The sequence below is a fragment of the Xyrauchen texanus genome, chromosome 3 (assembly GCF_025860055.1).
Source record: "Xyrauchen texanus isolate HMW12.3.18 chromosome 3, RBS_HiC_50CHRs, whole genome shotgun sequence".
NCBI classification, from domain to species: Eukaryota; Metazoa; Chordata; class Actinopteri; order Cypriniformes; family Catostomidae; genus Xyrauchen; species Xyrauchen texanus.
Window position 1 is genome coordinate 27604061 of NC_068278.1, and position 23896 is coordinate 27627956.

At 35.7% G+C, this 23896-nt stretch overlaps 2 protein-coding genes across 3 annotated transcripts in view; both read left to right on the top strand.

Moving 5' to 3' along the window:
- Window positions 1–1873, top strand: part of LOC127623731 (zinc finger RNA-binding protein-like) — a 31662-nt gene extending 29789 nt beyond the window's left edge. Inside the window, exons 19-20 of the mRNA XM_052098214.1 lie at window positions 27–124; window positions 292–1873. Of these exons, the coding sequence (XP_051954174.1) occupies window positions 27–124; window positions 292–474 (281 nt within the window). The 3' untranslated portion in view covers window positions 475–1873. The remainder of the gene's footprint in view (window positions 1–26; window positions 125–291) is intronic.
- A 668-nt stretch (window positions 1874–2541) lies between these two features.
- LOC127623759 (myotubularin-related protein 12-like) lies at window positions 2542–22898 on the top strand. Of its 2 annotated transcripts, XM_052098245.1 has the most exons (16): window positions 2542–2718; window positions 6928–6985; window positions 7315–7454; window positions 10998–11070; window positions 11233–11369; window positions 11942–12029; window positions 12739–12862; window positions 13726–13795; window positions 14017–14114; window positions 14383–14507; window positions 14611–14689; window positions 14796–14866; window positions 15283–15452; window positions 15813–15989; window positions 17383–17541; window positions 18643–22898. In XM_052098245.1, the coding sequence occupies exons 1-16, from the start codon at window positions 2650–2652 to the stop codon at window positions 19231–19233; spliced, it is 2229 nt and encodes a 742-aa protein (XP_051954205.1). In that variant the 5' UTR covers window positions 2542–2649; the 3' UTR covers window positions 19234–22898. The 2 variants fall into 2 exon arrangements, with proteins under 2 accessions (XP_051954205.1, XP_051954215.1); XM_052098255.1 differs by lacking the exons at window positions 6928–6985; window positions 7315–7454.
- The last annotated feature ends 998 nt before the right edge of the window (window positions 22899–23896 follow it).

A 23896-nucleotide genomic window follows, 5' to 3' on the forward strand; every position in this document is an offset into this window, starting at 1 on the left:
CTTGTGGACTTTTGCTTGTAATGTAGGTGCTCCAGGATTGACCGACCCATGTGAGAAGAATCCAACAAACACACTGGCTGCCATGGAAGAGCAGCAGAGAGAGGATATTACATCAAGTGCTCAGGTAAAATGCACTAAAACCAGAGCATACTGTTAGTTCATCTGTGGTTCCTCACAGTGCCACCAAAGACTGAATTTACAGAACGCAAAGATTTAAAAAAACACTTTCGAATGCACATTACATTGTGTATTTATCTGGAAGTTGTCAATGACTCCCTACTTTATCTGCAGTTTGCCTTGAGACTGCTGGCGTTCCGTCAGATTCACAAGGTTTTGGGTATGGACCCCTTGCCCCAGATTAACTCTCACTTCAATGTACGTAATAACCGCAAGAGGCGTCGTGACAACAGTGATGGGGCTGATGGTTTTGAAGCCGAAGGGAAGAAGGACAAGAAGGATTATGATGGGTTCTGAAGTGCACTACTGTACAACTAGCCCTGCTTTCTCTGCACCCATTTCAAACCTAGTTCATTCCGTATTACAAAATGTTATTTCCGTTGACCTTTGTGCATGCCAATTACTACTCACTAGAAATATTTTAAGATATGTTAATGACCCTGATGATGGCCACTTGGGCAAATGCGAGGCTTAATTCCCTTAACGCATAGACAATTGTCTCAGTTGTTTAAAAACAATCTAGTCTGTCTCGGCATTATTTGCCCTGAAAGATTTGAGATGGCTTACAATCCTGAGCAGTTAAGCCAGAAGCACATGCTTCATTAAGAAACTTGAATTTAATATTTCACCATCTTCAAAACTATAAATTGCTACTGTCAGTGGAACAGATTCTTTCTTTAATCATATCCTTCCAGTCACAAATGTAAAGTAACTTTGACAATGGCTTCCTTAGCTTTGCAATAAATTGGTTGGGTGTTTTCATAATGTATTTTGTTTAGACATTCCTTTTTAAAACCACAAATATAAAGATGAAATGAGAGATTCATCCATTAATCATTGTGATGAATGTGATTACATTTGACTGGGTGTGGATTTATACAAGCATGTATTTCACTAAAAGGCTGGGTTAGCTGTTAACCATTTGTAAATCACAATATCGGCTTATTAATAACCTTTAAACGTGTCTATAACCTTGTTTCTCCTATATGCTTAATGCAAGTGATGTAAAGCTGAACTGGTCCCAAAGTTAGGCTGTAGGTATGCTCTGTTATTCACAGGCCTCTGTGGTGTAGTTGTAATACATTTCCAAAAATACACTGATCCTTGAAATCAGACCTGGGCCAAATACTAAATCCAAGTGATCTGCCCTTTTGTTTTATGACTTCAGCATGGAGATGTCACTAAGTTAGGGGTTTGTTATTTTGATAAAGAATCTTTTGAGTCACTAAGTTTGTGTACAAACGGTGAACATTAGAGTACCTTGAGGTCAAAGATGTTTTCATTTAGAATTTGTAATTGACCCAGGTCTGCCTGTTTGTGTTGTAATTTCTAAATGTATCTCTTAATGTACACAGGATCATATAACCGTTAGATCTCTAATATATGATCACTAATAAGCCTGTATCTAATCTTGCAATAGATCTTCAAAAACAAATACCTGAATGGTTTTAAAGTAAAGGAATGTTGTTGTTGTTTTTTTTTTTATGTTCTTGTTTTATTGGTTTATAGATGAATAGTTGCTTGCCCTTATTTCTGGTTGATGATGAAAGTTTGTTGAATATCTATTGAAGATGGGAGGGACAACAGTGTAATGTATGTGTTGTAACTGCAGATTGATGTAGACTTACCCTTTGATGCTTGTCATTCACTGTCAAGGTACTACTGCAATACAATGCATATAATAAAGACATTTCCAAGCTGATTTTTTTTGTTTCTCTTTTTAACACCAGTTGTATTTAATACATGTACAATTGCTCTTTCATTGTATTGTTTTCTCAGTGTCTTTTCATTATGGATTGTTACTTGATGATATATAAAAAAAAAGTTTGTTATTTTAATTTTTTTTATTAATTTTTTTTATGCATAATTCAGTCATCAAAGATGCAAAGAAGGTCAAGGTTTGGATTTCGGTGCTTCACAAGTCAGGAACTTTGTCTTGCCAATTGCTTAATGCTAATGAGGACCTACTTTAGAATGCACTCATGAGGAAAATCATTAGATGTTTAAGGTATAATAACCATAAAACGGAGAATCCGGATAGAAAGCTTGTAGGTCAGTATTTTGATCAAACCCTTCAAAAAGGCTGAGTAAGTTGACAATTCGACATCTTGCCTGCTTAACATTCACAACATATAAATAAACACAAATCCCTTCTCACTTCAGGGCATAGGCTATTATAAATACGACTTCTTATTGGCTCAGAACGAGGAAGAGCATTAGATTGACAGCCGAGTTATCCAATCACCAATAAGACGTTTGCGCTGACCCTACCTCTGAAAGTGGACAGTCGTCCAACAAGAAACAATGACGTAGAAAGGGCGCGGTTTGCTCTCCGAGCAGGTTTGTCTTCCAACCAAAGGAAATTTGGTTTGTTGTGAAAGGAGCGGAGGAAGGATCGTGTGTGAGCGAGAAAAAGTTGAGCTCTCCTAGATTTCCACCTGATTGCTCGGGAAGCGGGAGACTGGCTGGGAAATGTTAGGTTTGGGGAGCGCAGGAGCCAAATCTTCCAAACCGTCATTTGTGTCTTATGTTACACCGGAGGTAAGCGAACGATTTTAAGGATTATGACTGGTTGCTATGTTTACAAAACAATATCGAGCAGGGCTGGATTGCAATCTGGCATACCGGGCATTTTACCGGTGGGCCTACGCACTTTGTTGTCTTGAGTTCAAGTTTAGAGAGACAGGGAAATCTCAGTTTTGTATGTTTTGTGTTCATGTGGGGAAATTAATTAACAGAGCGGGAGTGATTTGTAGAAAGCTGTTGGGCCGACGACAAAAATAAAGTTTTGATGACTATTATTTTTAGAAAGGGGCAAAAAAACGTATTAGTTTTGGCACCGATCAAGTCCTCAACTCTGCATGACTTTTTGGGTATGATCACACCAGTATGTTTACAGTTTATAATGTTTGATCCGGGCCATCCTTATTGATTAGTTGGCATTGCAAGCACATGATCACATTTATATGGTGGACACAGGTGTCTTCACCTGATTTGATTTGTTACCTAACTTATTGGAATGCAACAACACAAAAACAAAGCAAACTACAATGTTATTTGAACCTAAACAGAGATTACACGACAGCAGAATACCTGAGTACAGTCAGAGACCACAAACTGAGGTAACACATGACGAGGTACAGACTGAGTGACCACAGCCTGACTATAGAGAAGGGCAGATACAGACAGACAGCACTGCCGATAGAGAAGGGCAGATACAGACAGACAGCACTGCCGATAGAGAAGGGCAGATACAGACAGACAGCACTGGCGATAGAGAAGGGCAGATACAGACAGACAGCACTGGCGATAGAGAAGGGCAGATAGAGACAGACAGCACTGGCGATAGAGAAGGGCAGATAGAGACAGACAGCACTGGCGATAGAGAAGGGCAGATACAGACAGACAGCACTGGCGATAGAGAAGGGCATATACAGACAGACAGCACTGGCGATAGAGAAGGGCAGATACAGACAGACAGCACTGGCGATAGAGAAGGGCAGATACAGACAGACAGCACTGGCGATAGAGAAGGGCAGATACAGACAGACAGCACTGGCGATAGAGAAGGGCAGATACAGACAGACAGCACTGCCGATAGAGAAGGGCAGATACAGACAGAGCTGGTTGACCAGAGAGAGCAGGTTATGCCTGTACAGTAGCCAAGGACAAATAGAAACAGAGCTGCACTTCTTCACCACCTGCCCTAATTATAATGAAATTAGAAAACACTTCATTCCCAAATTTTGAAATTATTTGTCCCAACTTCAAAAAGTTGAAGAATGTTGCCCAAGCTCAATACTTACTTGGTGAACAAAGAGACTGCATTTCACTAGCAGCAAAGAACATCAAATCCTGCCACAAAAAGAGGGAAGAGTCCACCAAATAGTGATTCGACTATTTACTCACAAACCCCACTGAAAGTATATACACTGTTTATTTTATTTATTCCATGTTTTTTCCACAATTGTTCAATACAGAATTTGTTCTACTTTGTTCATTTTTATTTGTCATGCTCATATAAATGCTTTGGCAATACAATGTACAAATTGTCATGCCAATAAAGCTCATTTGAATTGTGTTGAATTGAGAGTCTTCGGCTGTTTACATAAGTTGTTTAACATAAGTTTAATTACCTATTAATATGTTGTTTATTTTTATAGTACACATTATCAACATTGGCAATAGTGTGTTATTTACAGTCATGTCACTAAAGCCGTTCTGAAGAGAGGGAGAAGCAGTTCATACAAATGAGAACAGTGAATAAAAACACTATAGACTGGATTGTACAGTGCTTTTGCAAAGTTTATTAATAAAATAAAAGTTTTATTGTATATTTCTATATATACTTAGAGATAATAAAAAATAGAATAAAATAGAAATATATCTACAATATAAAATACAATAAATGTATTGTGTGTGCACTGGAAGCTTCTGTCACCATGACAAATTCCATTTATGTGGAAGCATACTTGGCAGTAAAGCTCATTCTGATACAAAAATGCCATTTACACAGAACAATTACTTAAATATACCTCCTCTGAACTCAGAAATTGAAAAAATGTTTCTTTACAAAGCAATTTTGTTATTTTTTTTTTCTGGGGCTTAAAGTAAAAACATTTCATGTGGTGTAACTGTCCAGAGACAATAAAAAAGTCTCATTAAAAACTGAAATTCTATTTATATTTCTTAAATGAAATAAGCAGTGAAATTTGTTTAATATATGATTAGTATTTTTTTAGAGACATTGCCCATATAAAGTGGTGTAATGGTAACCAACATGTAGGTAGCCATTCTGTTGTTCATGTTGACAAAACCCATAAAACTGAGAAGACACCTTCCGAACCTCAAAAAAATCTGATATTTTGACTTTTTTATGAAAAGGCTAATTTTGTTCAGGTCTCGTGGTGGACCTGGGGTTCAGTGGGTAGTACTGTTGCCTCACAGCAAAAAGGTTCCTGGTTCGAGTCCCGGTTCAACTGGTTTCCCACACAGTCCAAGGATGTGTGAATGAGAGTGTGAATTTGTTTGTTTGTCTGTCACCTTGTTTTCCTGCCTTCCGACCGAGACATCTGGGATAGGCTCCAGCACTGCCCGCAACTCTTCATAGGACAAGCGGCTATAGAAAATGGATGGATGGATATTGGTGTAACCCTGAGAAAACCTCTTGATATTTTTTACTAAAAAATAAATAAATAAAAAATGTAAATACTAAATTTGTTTTAAAAAAAACTTTTTTTTAAATTAATGATTAAATTGCGTTAAAGTCCGTTTGAAGGCAAGTCAGTCCACTCTGCGGCCATCTTTGGAATGCTCCCGGGCAGGCTGGGCAGCAATTTTCTATGTAAACAAGTGACATTAAAGACCGCTCCTATTTACCTGAATGGGGAAAGACTGGAATCTACAAAACAGTTGGTCAAGATTACGATCAAAGAACATATTTCAAATCAGCAGTTAAATCTGTCATACATTGACAGATCATACATTATCATACATTGTGACTTTTTGCTCAGATAATGCTTTAAAAACAGTCTGTTTCAGCTAATGCGCATGCACATTCTCGAGTTGATTGACAGGCGATGTCTGTATCTATAAGCTGATTGGTTATTTTACCTGTAAGGCAGCAGTTCCTTTGCTACATCCGTTGGCCGTTCCAATTTCTCTCATTAATTTTAATAGAAGTTGTCCGTTTCTTCTAAACTGTCTAGTTGCATGCATTCTCATGTATTCAAAGTGCTAGAAAAGTACTTTTATAACTTTTTTTGATGGTTACACCACATGACATTTTTAAAGTCATTCAATATTTATATTTTTTGTAGAAAATGCTATAAATGTTTAAAAAAATATATGAAACCAAATTGGACACAAATAATACATTTCTACAAACTTAACATGTTTGTTTTAAACTAGATGTTTAAAATATTTCAAATTTGTATCACCTCAGCCAACCTTATTTGTCTGTGATCCTTGTATGTCAAGTAATCAAAGAAGTTTTTTATCAATTTGGTCTTACTGTGTGAAGAGTTCAGCTGATTCCCATACTGAAGATCAGTAACGGGCTCTTTGTCAGCATTCTTCATTTTTGTTGGCTGAATATTAATAAAGACCCACTGTGATCCATTTTGTTGAACTTGAATGCAACAACATTTACAGCAACGCCCCATTTACAGTGTCCCAAATACTTGGTAAACATTTCAAAATTTTTTGGTCTTCGTTTTTGCCGCTGACCTCATATTAGCCAGAATGTTCAATGGCTTCCTTTCTTTTTTCGTTTGTTTTGACTGAATGTCTGTAATTCGTCTGTTATTACATCACATTGCCATCAGTATACTGTAATGTTGTTGATGTTTTCTGCAGCCACTTTTAGGATGTAATCTATTTTCAAATAGTAAGTTGCAAATAATACCTTACTGATATCATTACATGTTGTTAAATTTTGACTCACTTCTTCTCAGAGATTCAACATCCCTGTGTTAATGTAATACACAACAGAGCTGGTTTCTCATACATATACACAAGTCTACAGCAAAAGTTGAAGTATTCCTTAAAGAGCAGATGTCTCATGGAGGCCTCTAGACCTCAATTATGTACTAGCTCAGCAACTGCCATTCATTTTATAAAGCTTTTATAAAATATTACATTATATGATTGACATTAGCTTGTAATATCTGGGTTGTCCATTAAATTGTAATTTGGTTTGGCTTTTTAAATAAAGGTTACAGACTGTTTTATTGCTTATGTTTTCTCAAGGAAATAAAATTGGAAAAAGAACCACCAAAGAAAGAAATACATCCTAATTTGTTACCAGGTAAATAATAAATTCCTTGCGTAATTTTCTGTTCTTCCAGCCATTCTATTCATTTTCCTGAAAACTTCTATGTAATCAATCAGTTTAGATTACCATCCAAAAATGAACTGCTGAATACATTGTTTCTATTCAGGTTTTATTATTGACAGTAAATCTAAGTACTGTTTGTGTGTTTAAAGCCCCATGGGTGTCATTTACAATTCAAACTTTAATAAATGTTCTCTAATTCAGACTCTTAGCTTCCAGAGATTGCATTAATACTTAGTATTTTACCCACAATTGACTTTTTGTTTATTTAAACTGACAATGACTGTTCTGTTGCTTCTTAGGAGAAGTGGTTTTCTGCTGTGCCAACCCCATTCTCAAATATACTCAAGATGATCTCTCACAGCGTGGCGTCTTTGGCACATTGTTCTGCACCAATTTTCGTATTACATTCATTATTGATGAGGCGTCGCAGGAGGAGACCGTAAGGACGCACTATAGTACTAGGAACAGGAATCATACAGTTGAAGTCATTAAAACTTATTTTTTAACCACTCCACAGATTTCATATTAGCAAACTATAGTTTTGGCAAGTCGTTTAGGACATCTACTTTGTGCATGACACAAGTCATTTTTCCAACAATTGTTTACAGACAGATTGTTTAACTTTTAATTGACTATATCACAATTCCATTGGGTCAGAAGTTAACTGTTATTTTAAGCAGCATGGAAAATTCCAGAAAATGACTTCAAGGTTTAGGCTATTAGCCAATTAGCTTCTGATTAGAGGTGTACCTGTGGGTGTATTTTAAGGCCTATTTTCAAACTCAGTGCCTCTGCTTGACATCATGTGAAAATCAAAAGAAATCAGCCAAGACCTCAGAAAAACAATTGTGGACCCCCACAAGTCTGGTTAATCATTGGGGGCAATTTCCAAACACCTGAAGGTACCACGTTCATCTGTACAAACAAGTGTATGCAAGTATATACACCATGGGACCACGCAGCCATCATACCGCTCAGGAATTAGACACATTTTGTCTCCTAGAATTGAACGTAGTTTGGTGCGAAAAAGTGCAAATCAATACTAGAACAACAGCAAAGGACCTTGTGAAGATGCTGGAGGAAACAGGTAGACAAGTATCTATATCCACAGTAAAACAAGTCCTATATCAACATAACCTGAAAGGCTGCTCAGCAAGGAAGAAGCCACTGCTACAAAACTGCCATAAAAAGCTAGACTACAGTTTGCATGTGCACGTGGGGACAAAGATCGTACTTTTTGGAGAAATGTCCTCTGGTCTAATGAAACAAAATGTAATTGTTTGGCCATAATGACCATCGTTATGTTTTGAGGAAAAAGGGTGAGGCTTGCAAGCCAAAGAACACCATTCCAACCGTGAAGCCTGGGGGTGGCATCCTGTTGTAGGCGGACTGGTGCATTTCACAAAATAGATGGCATCATGAGGAAGGAAAATTATGTGGATGTATTAATGCAACATCTCAATACATTAGCCAGGAATTTCCAAATGGACAATGACCCCAAGCATACCTCCAAAGTTGTGGAAAAATGGCTTAAGGACAGCAAAGTCAAGGTATTGGAGTGACCACTACAAATCCCTGACCTCAGTCTGATAGAAAATTTGTGGGCAGAGCTGAAAAAGCGTGTGCGAGCAAGGAGGCCTACAAACCTGTTACACCAGTTCGGTCTGGAGGAATGGGCCAGAATTCCAGCAACTTATTTTGAGAAGTTTTTGGAAAATGTTTGACCTAAGTTAAACAATTTAAAGGCAATGCTACCAAATACTAACAACGTGTATGCAAACTTCTGACCCACTGGGAATGTGATTAAAGAAATAAAAGCTGAAATAAATCATTCTCTCTACTATTATTCTGACATTACTTAAAATTAAGTAGTGATTTTAACTGACCTAAGACTGTTAAATGTTTTCTATAATTAAATGTCAGGAATTGTGAAAAACGGAGTTTAAATGTGTTTGGCTAAGGTGTATGTAAATTTCTGACTTCAACTTGTGTTGGTGAAAATATGTAGCCATTTTGACCCTTCTGTTTACATGCAACACCATATTTACTGTAGCAAAAATTGAATGTCATGGTAATTAATGTCCACTATAAGTTAACTGTAGAATGCTGTCTGCAAGCTTTAATTTAATCATTCAGGTTAATCATTCAGAGAACCACAGTGGGTTTTTTTTTTTTTCACTTCCTCTATGTACATTGAAACCATGCACTATTGTACTTATAGTGTTATTTGAAGAGAAGATAACAAGGTTTGCAGTCTACCCGTTTGTATAACGGTCATCAGACATAGTGATAAGATTACTAATAATCCAAAATAATGACGTTTGTTTTTATGGCTGTACTGGACTGTTAACAACAAAAATATTATTGTGCATTATTGAGTAATGTTCCATGTTCTGTACTAGTTAAACTCAGTCGACAGCATTTGTGGCATAATGTTGATTACCACAACAAAAAACACAACATTTATTTCCCTCCTTTTCTTTAAAAAAATACAAATCTGGGTTACAATGATACACTTACAATGGAAGTAAATGGGGCAAATCCGTAAACATTAAACTATTCACTGTATCAAAAGAATAGCCACAAGACATAAACGATATGCATGTTAACATGATTTTAGTGTGATAAAATCGCTTGCTAACCTTTTCTGTGTAAGGTTATCCAATTTGATAACTTTGCTCCATAACAATGTAATGCTGTAACCCCCTAAAAAGACTGCAAAACTCACGGTTTCAACAACTTTTCTGCTGAAATAATACACCAGGTTTAACAGAAGAATTAATTTAAGTGCTTTAATAAAATTATAAGTTTCATATTTCTGTCTTTAAACCCTTCAAAAATTGGCCCCATTCACTTCCATTGTAAGTGCCTCACTGTAACCCAGATTGTTTGCTTTTTTTTAAAGAAAAGGATTGACAAGCTGAAATAAAATTTTGTTGTAATAATGCCACAAATGCTGTCGATTTGAGCTTTACATGTATTGAACCCGGATTATTCAAATGCAACAGAATAGTTGCATTTCTCTCTATCTCTCTCTCTCACACACACATACACACACACACACACACACACATACATGTGTGCACACACACACATACATGCAAGCAAGTGAACCAAAGTGGTAGATCATAGGGACACAGAAATGTGCAGGCAACCTTGTAAGGATAAACATCCTGTGGAACAAACATTTGAGAAGTTTTCAGATGAATTAGTGGGTTGGATATTAGCATATTTGTGTAAATGGAATTTGTGAGATGTTGCTCACATAACTGTTAAAACCAAACAACCTTGTTTGGGTGCATCTGTCTTCTAAAGTGTCAGTGTTTGCCTTCAAATCTTGGCGTGTCTAATAAAAAATTTGCAAACTGTAAAACCGATTGTCAAATGCACGCTCAAATGCCTTGCATGAGGAACTGTGCTGCCTGAGTGCTTTCCATTTAGCTGCCATTTCAGGAACTTGCGTGTCTGACTCACTGATAATGAAATTCTCATAATCAGGTTACAGGTATTCATAATGTGCCAGAGCCCTGTTTTTGGATCAGTTTTTGATTTTATGATGCATGTTGACAATGATGTAAACATCAATGTTCTTTTATCAGTAATCTTAAAGGTCATCCAAAAATGTGTGCTACATTTGATCATATATTAATGTTGGTTGGAATCAAGAGATTCTGTAGGCTTCTTTCTGACTTTTATTTGAGGATGGCTTAACAGGAAGTGAAGTGAAGTGTGCTTCACACTTGCTTTCACAAACAGAATATTGTGTGAGAATTTTATACAGCACACCAAACAAAGCAGCTGCACATTTCTGTCCTGTGTTTAAAATGCACCTTTCACACAGAGTTGACATTTGTTCGTTTTTCACAAGCATTAACTTTTTTTCAACATTTCTACCTCGACAAATATAGTAAGTGGTGTTTAACTTCACATGAAATGAAAGTACAATAAGAGGCTTCTACTATTATATTTTGTTTTGTTCCAGGCCAAGAACTTTAAGAACAAACTCTATGGAGAAAATGACATTCCATTAATGTGTGTGGACCATATCTATGGTGGTAATAATTGTTTTTATTTATTATTAATATTACTACTATTATTAATAGTATTTTTTATATATATATATATATATAATATATATATGCAAGCTTGGAAAGCAACAGTGATATTTATAATGGGTTAAATATTGCCATAATCATTTAATTTAATTTCTTTTCAAGTGTATGATGAAAAGAGGAAGCTGATAACTGGAGGCCTCTTGAAGAACAAATGTCCATCCAAAATTATCATTCATTGTAAAGATCTGCGTGTTTTGCAGTTCTGTCTAACGTTTACCAAGGAAGAAGATGCAAAGAGGGTAATTTGTTTAATTTGATAAAATAACGTAATATTAATGTTACTTTTAAAGGGTTAGGGTTAAAGGAATATTACGGATTCAATACAAGTTAAGGTCAATCAGCAGCATTTGTACCTTAATGTTGATTATCACAAAATGTATTTCGACTTGTTTCGTCTTGTTCCAGAAATTGAAGATACAGTGAGGCATTTACAATGGAAGTGAATGGGGCCAATTTTGAAAGGTTTAAAGACAGAAATGTGAAGCTAATTATATTATAAAAGCACGTACATTATTTACATTGTTAAAACTTGGCCGCAAAGTTGTAAAATTGGCTATAACTTTACAGAAATGTTTAGTTAGCAATTTTATAAAATTTGTTTAATGATAAAATGCATACTTATGGCTTTACTTTAGAAACCATGAGTATTTAACGTTTACCGATTGGCCCCATTCAGTTCCACTGTAAGTGCCTCACTGTAACCTTTTTGCTCTTTTATATTTAAAGAAAAGTACAATGCTGTCAATTGCGCTTAACTTGTATTGAACCTGGAATAATCCTTTAAATATCTCTTTGTGTTTGTTTTTGTCAGATCTTTCAAGGTATTGCACACCATTGTTTGGAGGAGAAATCTCTGAAGTGTGTCTTTGCTTTTTCCTACGTGGGGTCAACAAGCCAAGGTACGAATTTCCTAGGGTTCCTAGACCCTCTACATGTTTTCATTGTTTTACATAGTTTCATTTTTTTATTGCTGTCATGTGAGTACTGCATTCTGGTTACTTGAATCTGTGATATTTTAGATGTATACATACTGTGTCTGCTTTTGAAACAGCTTGCTTACAAACAGCAGCAACAAAACAGATGTATTAGTTGATGCTTTATGAGGGAAAACATCACCATGACAACACTCTAAAGTGACACTTATGGACATAATGAACACTGAACATGTAGAAACTACAGGCCTATATCCAGCACTGGTCTTGTTGCAGCAACTGCTGAATTGTTACCATAGTTTCTACAACTGGAATCCAACAGATGGCTGGAAGAACAACAGTCCATCTCTCTTTTTATAGTGATTATATATTCTTGGATTATCTTTCTTGAATATTTTTTTGTTCTGAATCTTTTTGGATTATCTCTTTTTTCAGTTAGTTCAGCTTCAGTCAGTTTTTCAACTGTGTTATATCACCTTAATATATTATGCTATCTTAATGTAATACCATTTTTATCGGACATGACATGCATCTAAGTTTCCAAGTAAAAATAAATGGGTTTAGAATAATGTTTTGTGTCATATAGTTTTAAATGATACAACCTAAACACATATGGCTCATTAATCAACTTTGTAACAACAACAAATACATTTTTACTATCTGATGTTTTTTTCAGACATGCAGAGGAAATGGGAGACAATTCTGTTTGACTCACCAGGGGACTGGACACAGGAAATGAAACGGACCAAAGCTAAATGTAGATTAGTCACTGAAAATGAGAACTTTGAACTCTCTCAGAGGTAAATTATGTTGTTGTTGGCTATGAGGTGTCCGATGCTGTTTGAAGTTTCGATGTCCGGTTACTGTTTGAATTACATGCATTTTAGATGCTATTGAAGTCATTGTACATGTTCTTTAACAGGTAATCTCTAATCTGTGTCTTTATGATGCTTTAAAATTGGTCAAGAATACACTTTTTACTGTATTCATGGTGTTGAAAAATATGAACAATTAGGGTTTTTTTTTTCAACATCAATTTTTGGATATTGCATAAGGTGAAGGGGAATGAAAATTCTCTAATAATTTACTCACCCTCTTTCCATCCTAGATGTGTGTGACGTCTGCTGAACACAAATTAAGATTTTTAGAAAAATATCACAGGTCTGTAGGTCCATACAATGCAAGTGAATGTTGGCCAGAACTATGAAGGTCCAAAATTCACATAAAGGCCACCTAAAAGTCATTTTTAAATGTAAACATGAAAGTGGAGATTTATGGTTAAAAAAAGGACTTAAATATTGATCTGTTTCTCACCCACACCTATCATATCACTTCTGAAGATATAGCTTAAGCCTCTTGAGTCTTATGGATTACTTTTATGCTACCTTTATTTGCATTTTGGACCTTCAAATTCTGGCCCCCATTCACTTGCATTGTATGGACCTACAGACCTGAGATATTCTTCTAAAAAGTTTGTTTGTGTATAGCAGAAGATAGAAAATCATACACGTTTTGGATGGTATGAGGGTGAGTAAATGAGAGAATTTTCAATTTTGGGTGAACTATGCCTTTAAGAGTGAATTGCTCAAGACATCTTTCTAAAAGTTTTTGTTTATTAAAATGCAAACATAATATGTATCTAATGCTTTGACATTCTCTCCAGGTTACCAAAGTACTTTGTCATCCCAAGAGCAATAGAGGATTTATTCAGCAACCAAGGAAAGGGATTACCAGTGAGTTATGAATATTATACATTATTTTTACATCAATTATTATTATAATATGAACTTAAAATGCTGTTTATGAGTCATCATGAAATTATTTGCCTAAAAGATTTTTATCTAAGTCTTAACAAGATCTAATCATTTAGATAATTTTACAAATGTTATGAAAGTGTAATGAAAGAAAGCTATGTATTTAGATCCATTCACAGATTATTTTCCTCTTTTTTTAGATCTGGTGTTGGTCTCATCACAGTGGTTGTGCTCTGTTTAAAGCGTCATTCCTGCCTGTGACACAAGAAGATGGGGATTTTCAAAAGCACTTGGAGATGTAAAGGAATACACTGTTTTTACTCACATTTAACTTTTGAACTCAATTGCTGATATACAGTATATCCGCATGTTTCAGAATATTTGTTCTTTAGGAATGTCTGTGTTTGTACTGTAGAGCCTGCTGTAACAAACTCTCTCTTGTAATTCATTCTGACACTCTAGGGGACTGTTCTTTCTCTGAGAAATAGTCACGATTTGCCATGTTCACAGCAAGGAAACTTTAAGTACTTTAACATTTACAGACTTCCTCTTTTATTCTGTTTCAGAATGATAAATTCTGTTGCACATAATTACCTTTACTCAGTAAAAACAGAGGACCTCTCAGAATCACTTCCGTCTATCCAAGACATCCAGCAGTCATACAACAAATTCAAACAGTATTTTCTTATTGGTGAGTTGCAGAATTTGCATTAATTGGGTCTTTATTTCAAAAGTATTTTTTTTTGCTATCACTGTGTATCTGTATAATGACTATTGTTTTATTTGTCTCTTAGATAATTCAACAGATTTTTGGTTGCTGGATGTGAAATGGTTCTCTTCCCTCGAGAGCTCAGGATGGCTAGATTTTATCAGGTCAGATAATTTCCTAGTATCTCCATTTCTGTTCATAATCATAAGTTAGACATCTCAATCAACATTTTTACATCTATTAACAAGCTGTATTTAATGTACCCAACAGACAATGTCTACAGAAAGCTGTAGAGGTGGTTGAATGTCTTGAAAAAGACAACACAAATGTCCTTTTAACAGGTACGCCAAGTAAGAATGTCTCAACCACAAAGATGAAATGTGTAGTTGTGTTGATGTTAATATTTTTTCTCCTAAACCAATTTAATGTGCAGCGCAACTATTAGTTATTCGTAGGTTGTCTTTCTAAAAAGTATAAACCCTGTAGTGCCTAAAAACATTGTGTTATTTGTGAGAGCTGTCTGACATGTTGACTTCTGGGCTGGTTCAAAAAATGGCACGAGTTTTGAGCGGGACTAAATGTTTTCGGAAAATGTGGGTAGAAGGGGCAACGGAACCCTTTTGGAAACAATCGTTATTTTTGCAATTCTGTTTGGTGCTACAAGTGGCGAATGTTAAATACTTTAAAACCTCCACTAAGATAGTGTTGCAACTTGATGGGATCCCTGATCTTTTATCTTGTTATTGATTCATTTCAGAGGGAGAGGGAACAGATCTTTGCTGTGTGATCTCCAGTCTGGCTCAGATAATGCTGGACCCTTATTACAGAACAGTGATGGGTTTCCAGAGTCTGGTGCAGAAGGAGTGGGTGGCTGGTTGCCATGCCTTCATGGATCGATGTAATCACCTCCATCAGAAAGACAAAGAGGTTATTATTGCATGCTTATACTTGCCTGCTGTATAACAGTGGATCTGTTATTGTTTCATATGTACTCTTGAAATTTTAGGCAAAATTAAGCAAGCTGCATATCTGTAATCTTATTTCAGGTTGTAAGATATCTTATCTGTGCTTGTCAAACCTGATTGCCATTTTTTCACAATCCATTTTACTTGGGTAATGTGACATATTTCAGGATATTCTGTGTAAAAACTTGTAGGATGGATTTTATCCAGTTAGTTGTTTTAAGGAGAGGAAAATGGAATTGTTATTTTATTTGGAATAACACGCTATGATGTGCGACCAGGAAGAAAATAGGGTCCATTTTGATTCTTCTGTCTAAATGTGCAGTGTCAGTCTCCAGTGTTCCTGCTGTTCCTGGAGTGCGTGTGGCAGCTTGCTCAGCAGCACAGCCCGGCCTTCCAGTTCTCCGAGACTTACCTGACTGTGCTGTCCGATAGTGTTCATGTGCCAATTTTCAGCACCTTTATGTTCAACTCTGCCTATCACATGGAAAGTGTTATGAAGGTGAAACTGCTCTTTATTATGGGTTATGTTAAAGGAATAGTTCACACAAAAATGGAAATTCTTTCATTATTTAATCACCCTCATACGTTTCAAACCCATATTTTAAATTTTAAAGAATGTTTTTATGCTGATTTCCATACTCTAGCGGAAGATAGTGACTCACTTTAAAGCTTAAAAGCACATTTTATAAAAGTATTTCATGCAACTCATTCCTCATTCTTCTCATAAGTCTTATGAAGGCATACAATCACTATATATAATGAAAAAGGATTTGTTCGCCAAAAAATGAAAATTCTCTCATCATTTACTCACCCTCATGCCATCCCAGATGTGTATGACTTTCTTTATTCTGCTGAGTAAAAACAAAGATTTTTAGAAGAATATCTCGGCTGTACAATGCAAGTGAAATTTTGAAATTGAAGCTCCACAAAAGCAGATAAAGTCAGCATAAACATAACCCATACAACTCCAGTTGTTTAATCCATATATTCTTAAGTGATCCAGTTGGTTTTATAAAATAACTTTTTTTTTTCACTCTGCATTTTGACAGCAGTCTCCTTGGTGATCATGATTTCAAGCTCGATTACACTTTCCTATAGAAAATACTAGCACTGTGCACATGCGTCAAGCACTAGGAAGTGTAACCGAGCTTGAAATCATGATCGTGCCTAGAGACTGCAATGACAATATGTACAGTGACATCTGCCAAAACCAACTGGATTGCTTCAGAAGACATTTTTTAGATTAAACCACTGGAGTCTCATGGAATACTTTTATTCTGACCTTATCTCCTTTTTGGAGTTCTGGTCACCATTCACTAGCATTGTATGGACCTACAGAGCTACAACAAGTCTTTGTGTTCAGCAAAAGAATGAAAAAAGTCATAAACATCTGGGATGGCATGAGGGTGAGTAAATGATGAGAAAATTTAATTTTTTGGGTGAATTATTCCTTATATAACTTCTGTAAATTACAATAACAAAACTTTATTTTCATTTTTGGGTGAACTGTTCCTTTAATCATTCAGTTCATTCTGGTGTTGTGATCACAGCTCAGATTTAGGTTGCCAAGCATTATACAGAAGCTTCATATAAATTAAAGATTGTAGCACTGAGCTGTACTTGATCACCTATACGCTTCATGTAAAGGAAAGATTGTAGTACTGTTCTGAAGACACCTTTGCATTTTGCACCCTGCATTTACCATTTTTGCAGTTCAACAGTATTAGAGGCCAGGCAGTGTGTCTATTGAAATCTGTGGCTGAAAGGAAAACAGTCAGCCCTCTGTTATTGCAGTCATTAGTCCACATGTGCTCCAAAGTTGGTGGTCGTTGCCTCCCTGATGTTGTCGGGCACACCTCCCACTTACTGCCTCTACTTGATTGTGTTGGCAGGCCGAGACACCAACTGCACAAAGTGGCTCATTGAGCTTCCCTACAGTGTGGGACTGGTCTGTGCAGTATGACAACAAGGCCCAGAATTTCTTCCTTAACCCTTTGTACACTGAGAAGGTGAAAATCGAGAGAACTGTACGCAAACCTCACAAGCCCAAGGTAAGAGAATGAAATGCCTTCATACAATCTCTAAAGACTCTTTTATATGACTCAATACAGTGATTAACGGACAGTTTGCAGTGACGCGTCGAACGTTGCACCTAATTTTTTTACACATGATTTTGCCTCACCAATGGTCTCTTTTAGAGTACAAAGCAACAAGAAATGTTTACAAACTGTCAAACTTTATGAAGCGATCTTGAATTCCAGTTCTTGAACTAGTATAAATTCACCAAGAGCAGAAAGAGCAGCAAGACATTAAAGTTTCGTGTGTGTGTGTGTGTGTGTGTGTGTGTGTGTGTGTGTGTGTGTGTGAGCGTTTATTTATCACTTTGTGGGGACCAAATGTCCCCATAAGGATAGTAAAACCCGAAATGTTTGACCTTGTGGGGACATTTTGTCGGTCCCCATGAGGAAAACAGCTTATAAATCATACTAAATGATGTTTTTTGAAAATGTAAAAATGCAGAAAGTTTTCTGTGAGGGTTAGGTTTAGGGGTAGGGTTAGGTTTAGGGGATAGAATATAAAGTTTGTACAGTATAAAAACCATTATGTCTATGGAAAGTCCCCATAAAACATGGAAACACAACGTGTGTGTGTGTGTGTGTGTGTGTGTGTGTGTGTGTGTGTGTGTGTGTGTGTGTGTGTGTGTGTGTGTGTGTGTGTGTGAAATGTATCAAAGAAACCATGCCTCACAGTGGCTCAGTGGTTAGCACTGTCGCCTCTCAGCAAGAAGAAACCAGGCGGCTCAGTGGTTAGCAATGTCGTCTCACATCAGATGTAAAACATCATTCTGTGATGCTATTTGCAAAACTTTTTAAATGGAGGTCAAAGTGCTGCATGACGCTTGTATTGAGTGGTGCGTTGAAGTCCAAATGCAAGTCATGTGAAAGGGTTTTTACTATTGCTAAATCTATAAAAAAATTATTAATGAATAATGTAATTAATTGTATTGATTACAGTTTGAAAATAATTAATGCAATAATAAGTTGCTTTATCTCTGTCTGAATGACTGCAGTAATGAATTATATCTAAAGCTGAGTTCAGTCTGTTTCTCATTATTTTTTAAGATTAAAATTTAATCTTATTCAATATTATAGCACCAAAGACAGTTATCCTTACCCAGCTCTGCCTTCAAAACGCCACCCAAGAAAGGTTTCTTCAAGGACGAGACCGAAAGCCTTAAAAAGATGTTGCGAGTTAATCGTATTAGTCGCTGGATGGGGTCTCCTGACTCCCCCGTGGCAGCCTCCCAAGAATTCTACGAGTCCTGGCAGCAGCGTCCTCTGGACTACCACGGCCTCCTGCTCCCCTGTCTGGATGGACCGGCTCTCCGCCTATGGATGCAGCGCTACCTACGCTGGATTCCTGAGGTGCACATCCTGGGTGGTGGCTCCGTGGCTGTCATGACCAAGATTATGGAACTGCTAGGTCAGGTGCAGGACTTAAAGCGTATGCTGGAGCATAGAGATTCCTCACAAGCTGCTAAACTTGATCACCGTCCACAGCTTCAGCACAGGCCGATCTCGTTTGGCTCCTCAGGTCGAATTTCATCCTCATTTCCCTTCACCTACAGTCGCAACCGGTCTTTCAGGCCCATTATTCCTACAGGTCTGCTGCAAAGCCTTATGTTAACTGACAACATAGCCAACCAAGAGGATGAGGTAGTTGAGGAAGTGAGTTTGGTTTAACAGGGAATCCCTATTCATCTACATATTAAATATTCATTCATTTATTAGTAGTATTATTAGGTAAAAACAGGATTATAGTGGCCTTAACTTGTCAGATCCATATTTAAAAATGCTGATGGCGCTTAAAGTGCCTTTGGTGCTAAGTAGATCCTTTTGGAAAGAAATATAGGCCTTTGACAAACCAATTGTGCCCTACTGTATTGATAAGTTAAAATGAGACTTAAGACAGGATGTAAGCTTTCATCTAGCACTGTTTTGTTTTTGTTTTTTTGTTTTTTTTTACATTTATTTATATCTTAGAGGAAAAATACTTGGCATTCTCCTTTTGCTCATCAAAAATCAGGAAGAGGATATAGCCCTCAACTTCCAGCATTTCCTCTCAGACCTCTTCGAGACCAAGCAACGCTTATCTGCATAGCACAGTGTTGCGTTATATATTTCCTATTACAAAGTAGCATTTATTCTAATAATTTTTTGGGAATTTGAAATGGAGGATTGTGCTTGTTTTATTTTTAAGATATTTGGATGATTTAATCCCATCTCTGTCATTTTATAGTAGACGTATACCGTCGACACTGCTGTAGGTTGCACTGAAAGTTTAAATCTAAAAAAAGTCTACCTTATCCACTTTTCTCTGACCCTTTGCATATTTAAGTACCAGATAGCTACACCCATTCATCAATATGTGCACTTTTTCCCCCATATACTGATGCAGTGCTGAACACTTCATTTCAGTATTTCAATATACGTAGCTTTCTCTAGCAGTGAGAAGGATAAAGAGATGGAGAGCTGAGCAAAATAGTATTGAGCCACTTACAGGTATATTATTATCACTCCTGCATTGGCATTTTATTTAGGATTGTACTGAAGATTAAACTTGACTTAAATATGTTCCACTGATGTTATGTTGATCTTTGAATATATAAATGTTTAATGTTTGAATGAGGGTATATTTTTTTTGAGGTTTCCAATGCTGTCCAATGATTATTTGGGTATCCCAAATTTAAGAAAACAGGAAGCTAGAACAATACATAAGATCAGCAGTGTCTCAGAGATACAGTCCTCTATTGAATTATATGCACTGTGTGGTTCTTATTTGGCCAAGTATAGGCTTCCTATTCCTTTATTGGACCTTTTACATTAAACTAGGTTTGAGGCTGAACATATAATGCATAAAAATACAGAGAAACAAAAGAAATCAAAGCTGAATATACGAATATCATCACAATTCATTCATAAGTATAAGGACAGAATGTTAGTGAAGAAAAAAATAATTTTAGTCCTTATCTGAGGAATTTATCAACCATTTGTGCTAAATAAATGTCATGCATACGTGAGAGAAAGTTTCAGTCAGTACTTACAGATGGTTTCAACTCATCAACTTCTAAAGAATAATTTAGAATTAAAGGTATGTAGACAAAAAACATTCTAGTAGATTGCAAGCCTTATATAACAATTGATGCATAAGCTAGTCATGCTGTAGCATTTGTAAAAAAAAAAACTTTTTTTTGAATCACTACTGCCACAAATCAACAAGTACATCAGTTAAAAAACGGAAAACTCTGTCATTATTTACAATCATGTTTTTTGAAACTTGTATTACTTTATCTCTTCCTTGGAACACAGAAGGAGATGTTGGGCAGAATTTTAAGGACTGACAGCCTTAGTTCTCCATTCAGTTTATTTTATTGTAAAAAAGTTCAGCTTGAGCATTCTTCAACATTTCTTCTCTTGTGTTGTGTCATACAGGTTTGGAACAATATGAGGTTGAGTAAATGATGACAGAATTATCATTTTTGGGTGAACCATCCCTTTTTAAAATTATTTTCAGAATTGTTTTTCTGTTTATGTTTTTCTGTCTCAGTATCTGTCTTTTAATGTAATGAGGCTGATGTAAGCGCCTAAAAGTACTAAACTAAGTTATTTGCTGGCAAAAGTGTGTAGAAAACAGTGTTCTTCCCATTCAGTTTTTGTGTACGCCCCCTCCACCCTTGTTTGCACAACTACTACTCTCTGCCCTCTGCCAGTCAATCACTGTTACTGTTACTTGAACAGTCACTGTGACTCTGATTCTGTTCAATTCAGCCCTGCTGTAATATATTACTGTATAATTGATGTGTATATTTCTATAACTTTCTAAATCTTTCAATATGTGGAATATGTCAACGGGTTTTGCCTTATATGGGATCATTGACATTTCTATGCAAGAATAATATTAAATACTTTTATATCTGCACTTGTTAATTATGTAAATTGCTCTTTTTCACAAAGTATAATTCAAATAAAAGAGAAACTGCTTTGCAATCATAAACAACATTAGTAAAAAGTAAAGGCTTCCTGTCTGATGACTGTAGGTGACTGAAACCACATGAGGTGATAAATTAATACAGTTTAAACTCTCTTTTCCCCCACATAGAGTATTTATTTATATATTTTTTGCTGCTCCACCTCTTTACTTGTTGAGCACTTTTTCCTACTTTTCTAGAATTAAAATGCAAATATATTCATTTTATATTTATATAGTTTTATTAATCGAACTCTTAAGTTTGTGTTAATGTGTGAAAACGTTGAGGAATAACCACTGATCTATATATATAGCTCAGTGGGAATAACCCAAATATAAAAAACTGTAATTGTAAAAAACATGAAATGCAGAATATGCCCACTCAAACAATATTTAGAATGTTAAATCAATGTGATTTTAATTAACTTGAGGCTGTGTTTCAAAATATAGTGAGCTTCATGGCCGGGTCATAAAGACCCCATGAAATCAAAACCTATCTGTGGCAGGGCGGAGGGCGGCGTTGGACTGTGATTATACACACCCGGTCCCTTATCAGGCTAATTAAGCCTCCGGGAGGAAGGGACGAGAGAGAATGTAGAAGGTCAGCTGACCATCATGTGTGTGTTTTTGTCTTTTGTTTATTTCTTCATTGAACTATTATTTATATTGTCAAGCGGGTTCTCGCCTCCTTTCCCATATATCCTTTCACACTATCTATTAGCTTTAAGGTCATCTGCTAGCACGGTTGGGGAGTAATGGAATACATGTAACTGGATTATGGATTTAAAATACTAAATATTTGTAACTTTATTCCACTACAATTTAAATTTAAATCATTGGTAATCAGAATACTGTTAAATTCAAATGTATTTTGATTACTGAAGAGATTACTTTGCATTTCATTATCATTTGTTTCATTAAATTAAGGTCTGTGTCTGCTTTGTTGGAATACATCCATTAATTATGCAATCTGATGAGTGTTTGAACAGCCGTGAAACACATTCTTATGATTTTTTACTTTCATACTAACAGACATGGGTGCCTTCACACTGTTATGAGTGAAAAGATGGATATAAAGTTATATGATCAGAAGATGATGTTTTTGAGTACATTTTTGGAGCATCAGAAAGAGTAAACCTTGTGTATATTGTCATGTGAACATTTAGCTTTATGCTAGGCTAAAATGCTATTTTTAGGCCTTTTACATCCACCTCTAACCAAACACGAATATATTTTTCTATCAAGAAAATCCACATTAGATAATTATTATATATAATATTTTTTATTGATGTCTATGGAGGAGATGCTTCAGTATGCCTTATAATTGGCTCTTCACTTAATAAATTGACCACCTGTCTGCTTATTTTCAACATGATTTACAATAAACAATCCTTTTGTAATGAAATATGTGTGGAGTTTACTATGGTAAAATTGCTGTTTTATAAGAGAAGCTGGGTCAATTTTGCGACAGGTATAGGTGTCAAATTAAAGCTCTCAAGTTTAAATATAAACAATTACAATAAATGTATTAAAAACATCATAAAGAAAACAAGACTGAACAATACGTGGGGCACCTCAACCAGAAAGACCTCAAATCTGGCTAAAGAACCAAGAAACTTGTTCTCGTGAATAAAGTATTTACAATTCAAAATAACTACGTGTTCAACAGCATGGTTATTACTTGAAAAACAGAGAAAACTATATATTTTTCAGTTTTTTTATTTATTTAATTATTTATAGACACACACACACAAAAAGCTTAACAGATATTGGATTTATACATCACTTGTATACCAAGAGTAAAATAAATAAATTAATGAATAAATTAACAATGAACAATAACTAAATAAGATAAGAGACAAAAAACTACATTCACAATCTTCAGGAAGCAAAGGAGATCTCATCAATAACAAGCAATAAAAGCTATACATGTTTTATTTAAAATGTATCTCATATTTATTAAGCACTAATAAGTTCTAATATTTTTGTGTATATACAATTTTGCAACAAGAATAAGAAAATTCTGTATTTTCCAGAGATCTATTTTGTTTTCAAAATAACAAATAATGTATTTGACACAAAAAGCATAATTAAACTTTAATTTGGAGAAACAAAGGAAACTTAAATCATGCCAAAAAAGCAGATATAATATCAAAAGAAAAATATATGAGCGAGACTTTCACTTTTGTTTTCACAAAAGGTAGGCTACATGAGTTATTCACATCTGTATTTTGACAAAAGTATGTTACAAGGATAAATCTTGTGCAAAACTTATTTGGGGGGCCTGTGTAGCTCAGTGAGTACTGACTAAAACCCCTGGAGTCGTGAGTTCAAATCCAGGGTGTACTGAATGTCTCCAGCCAGGTCTCCAAAGCAACC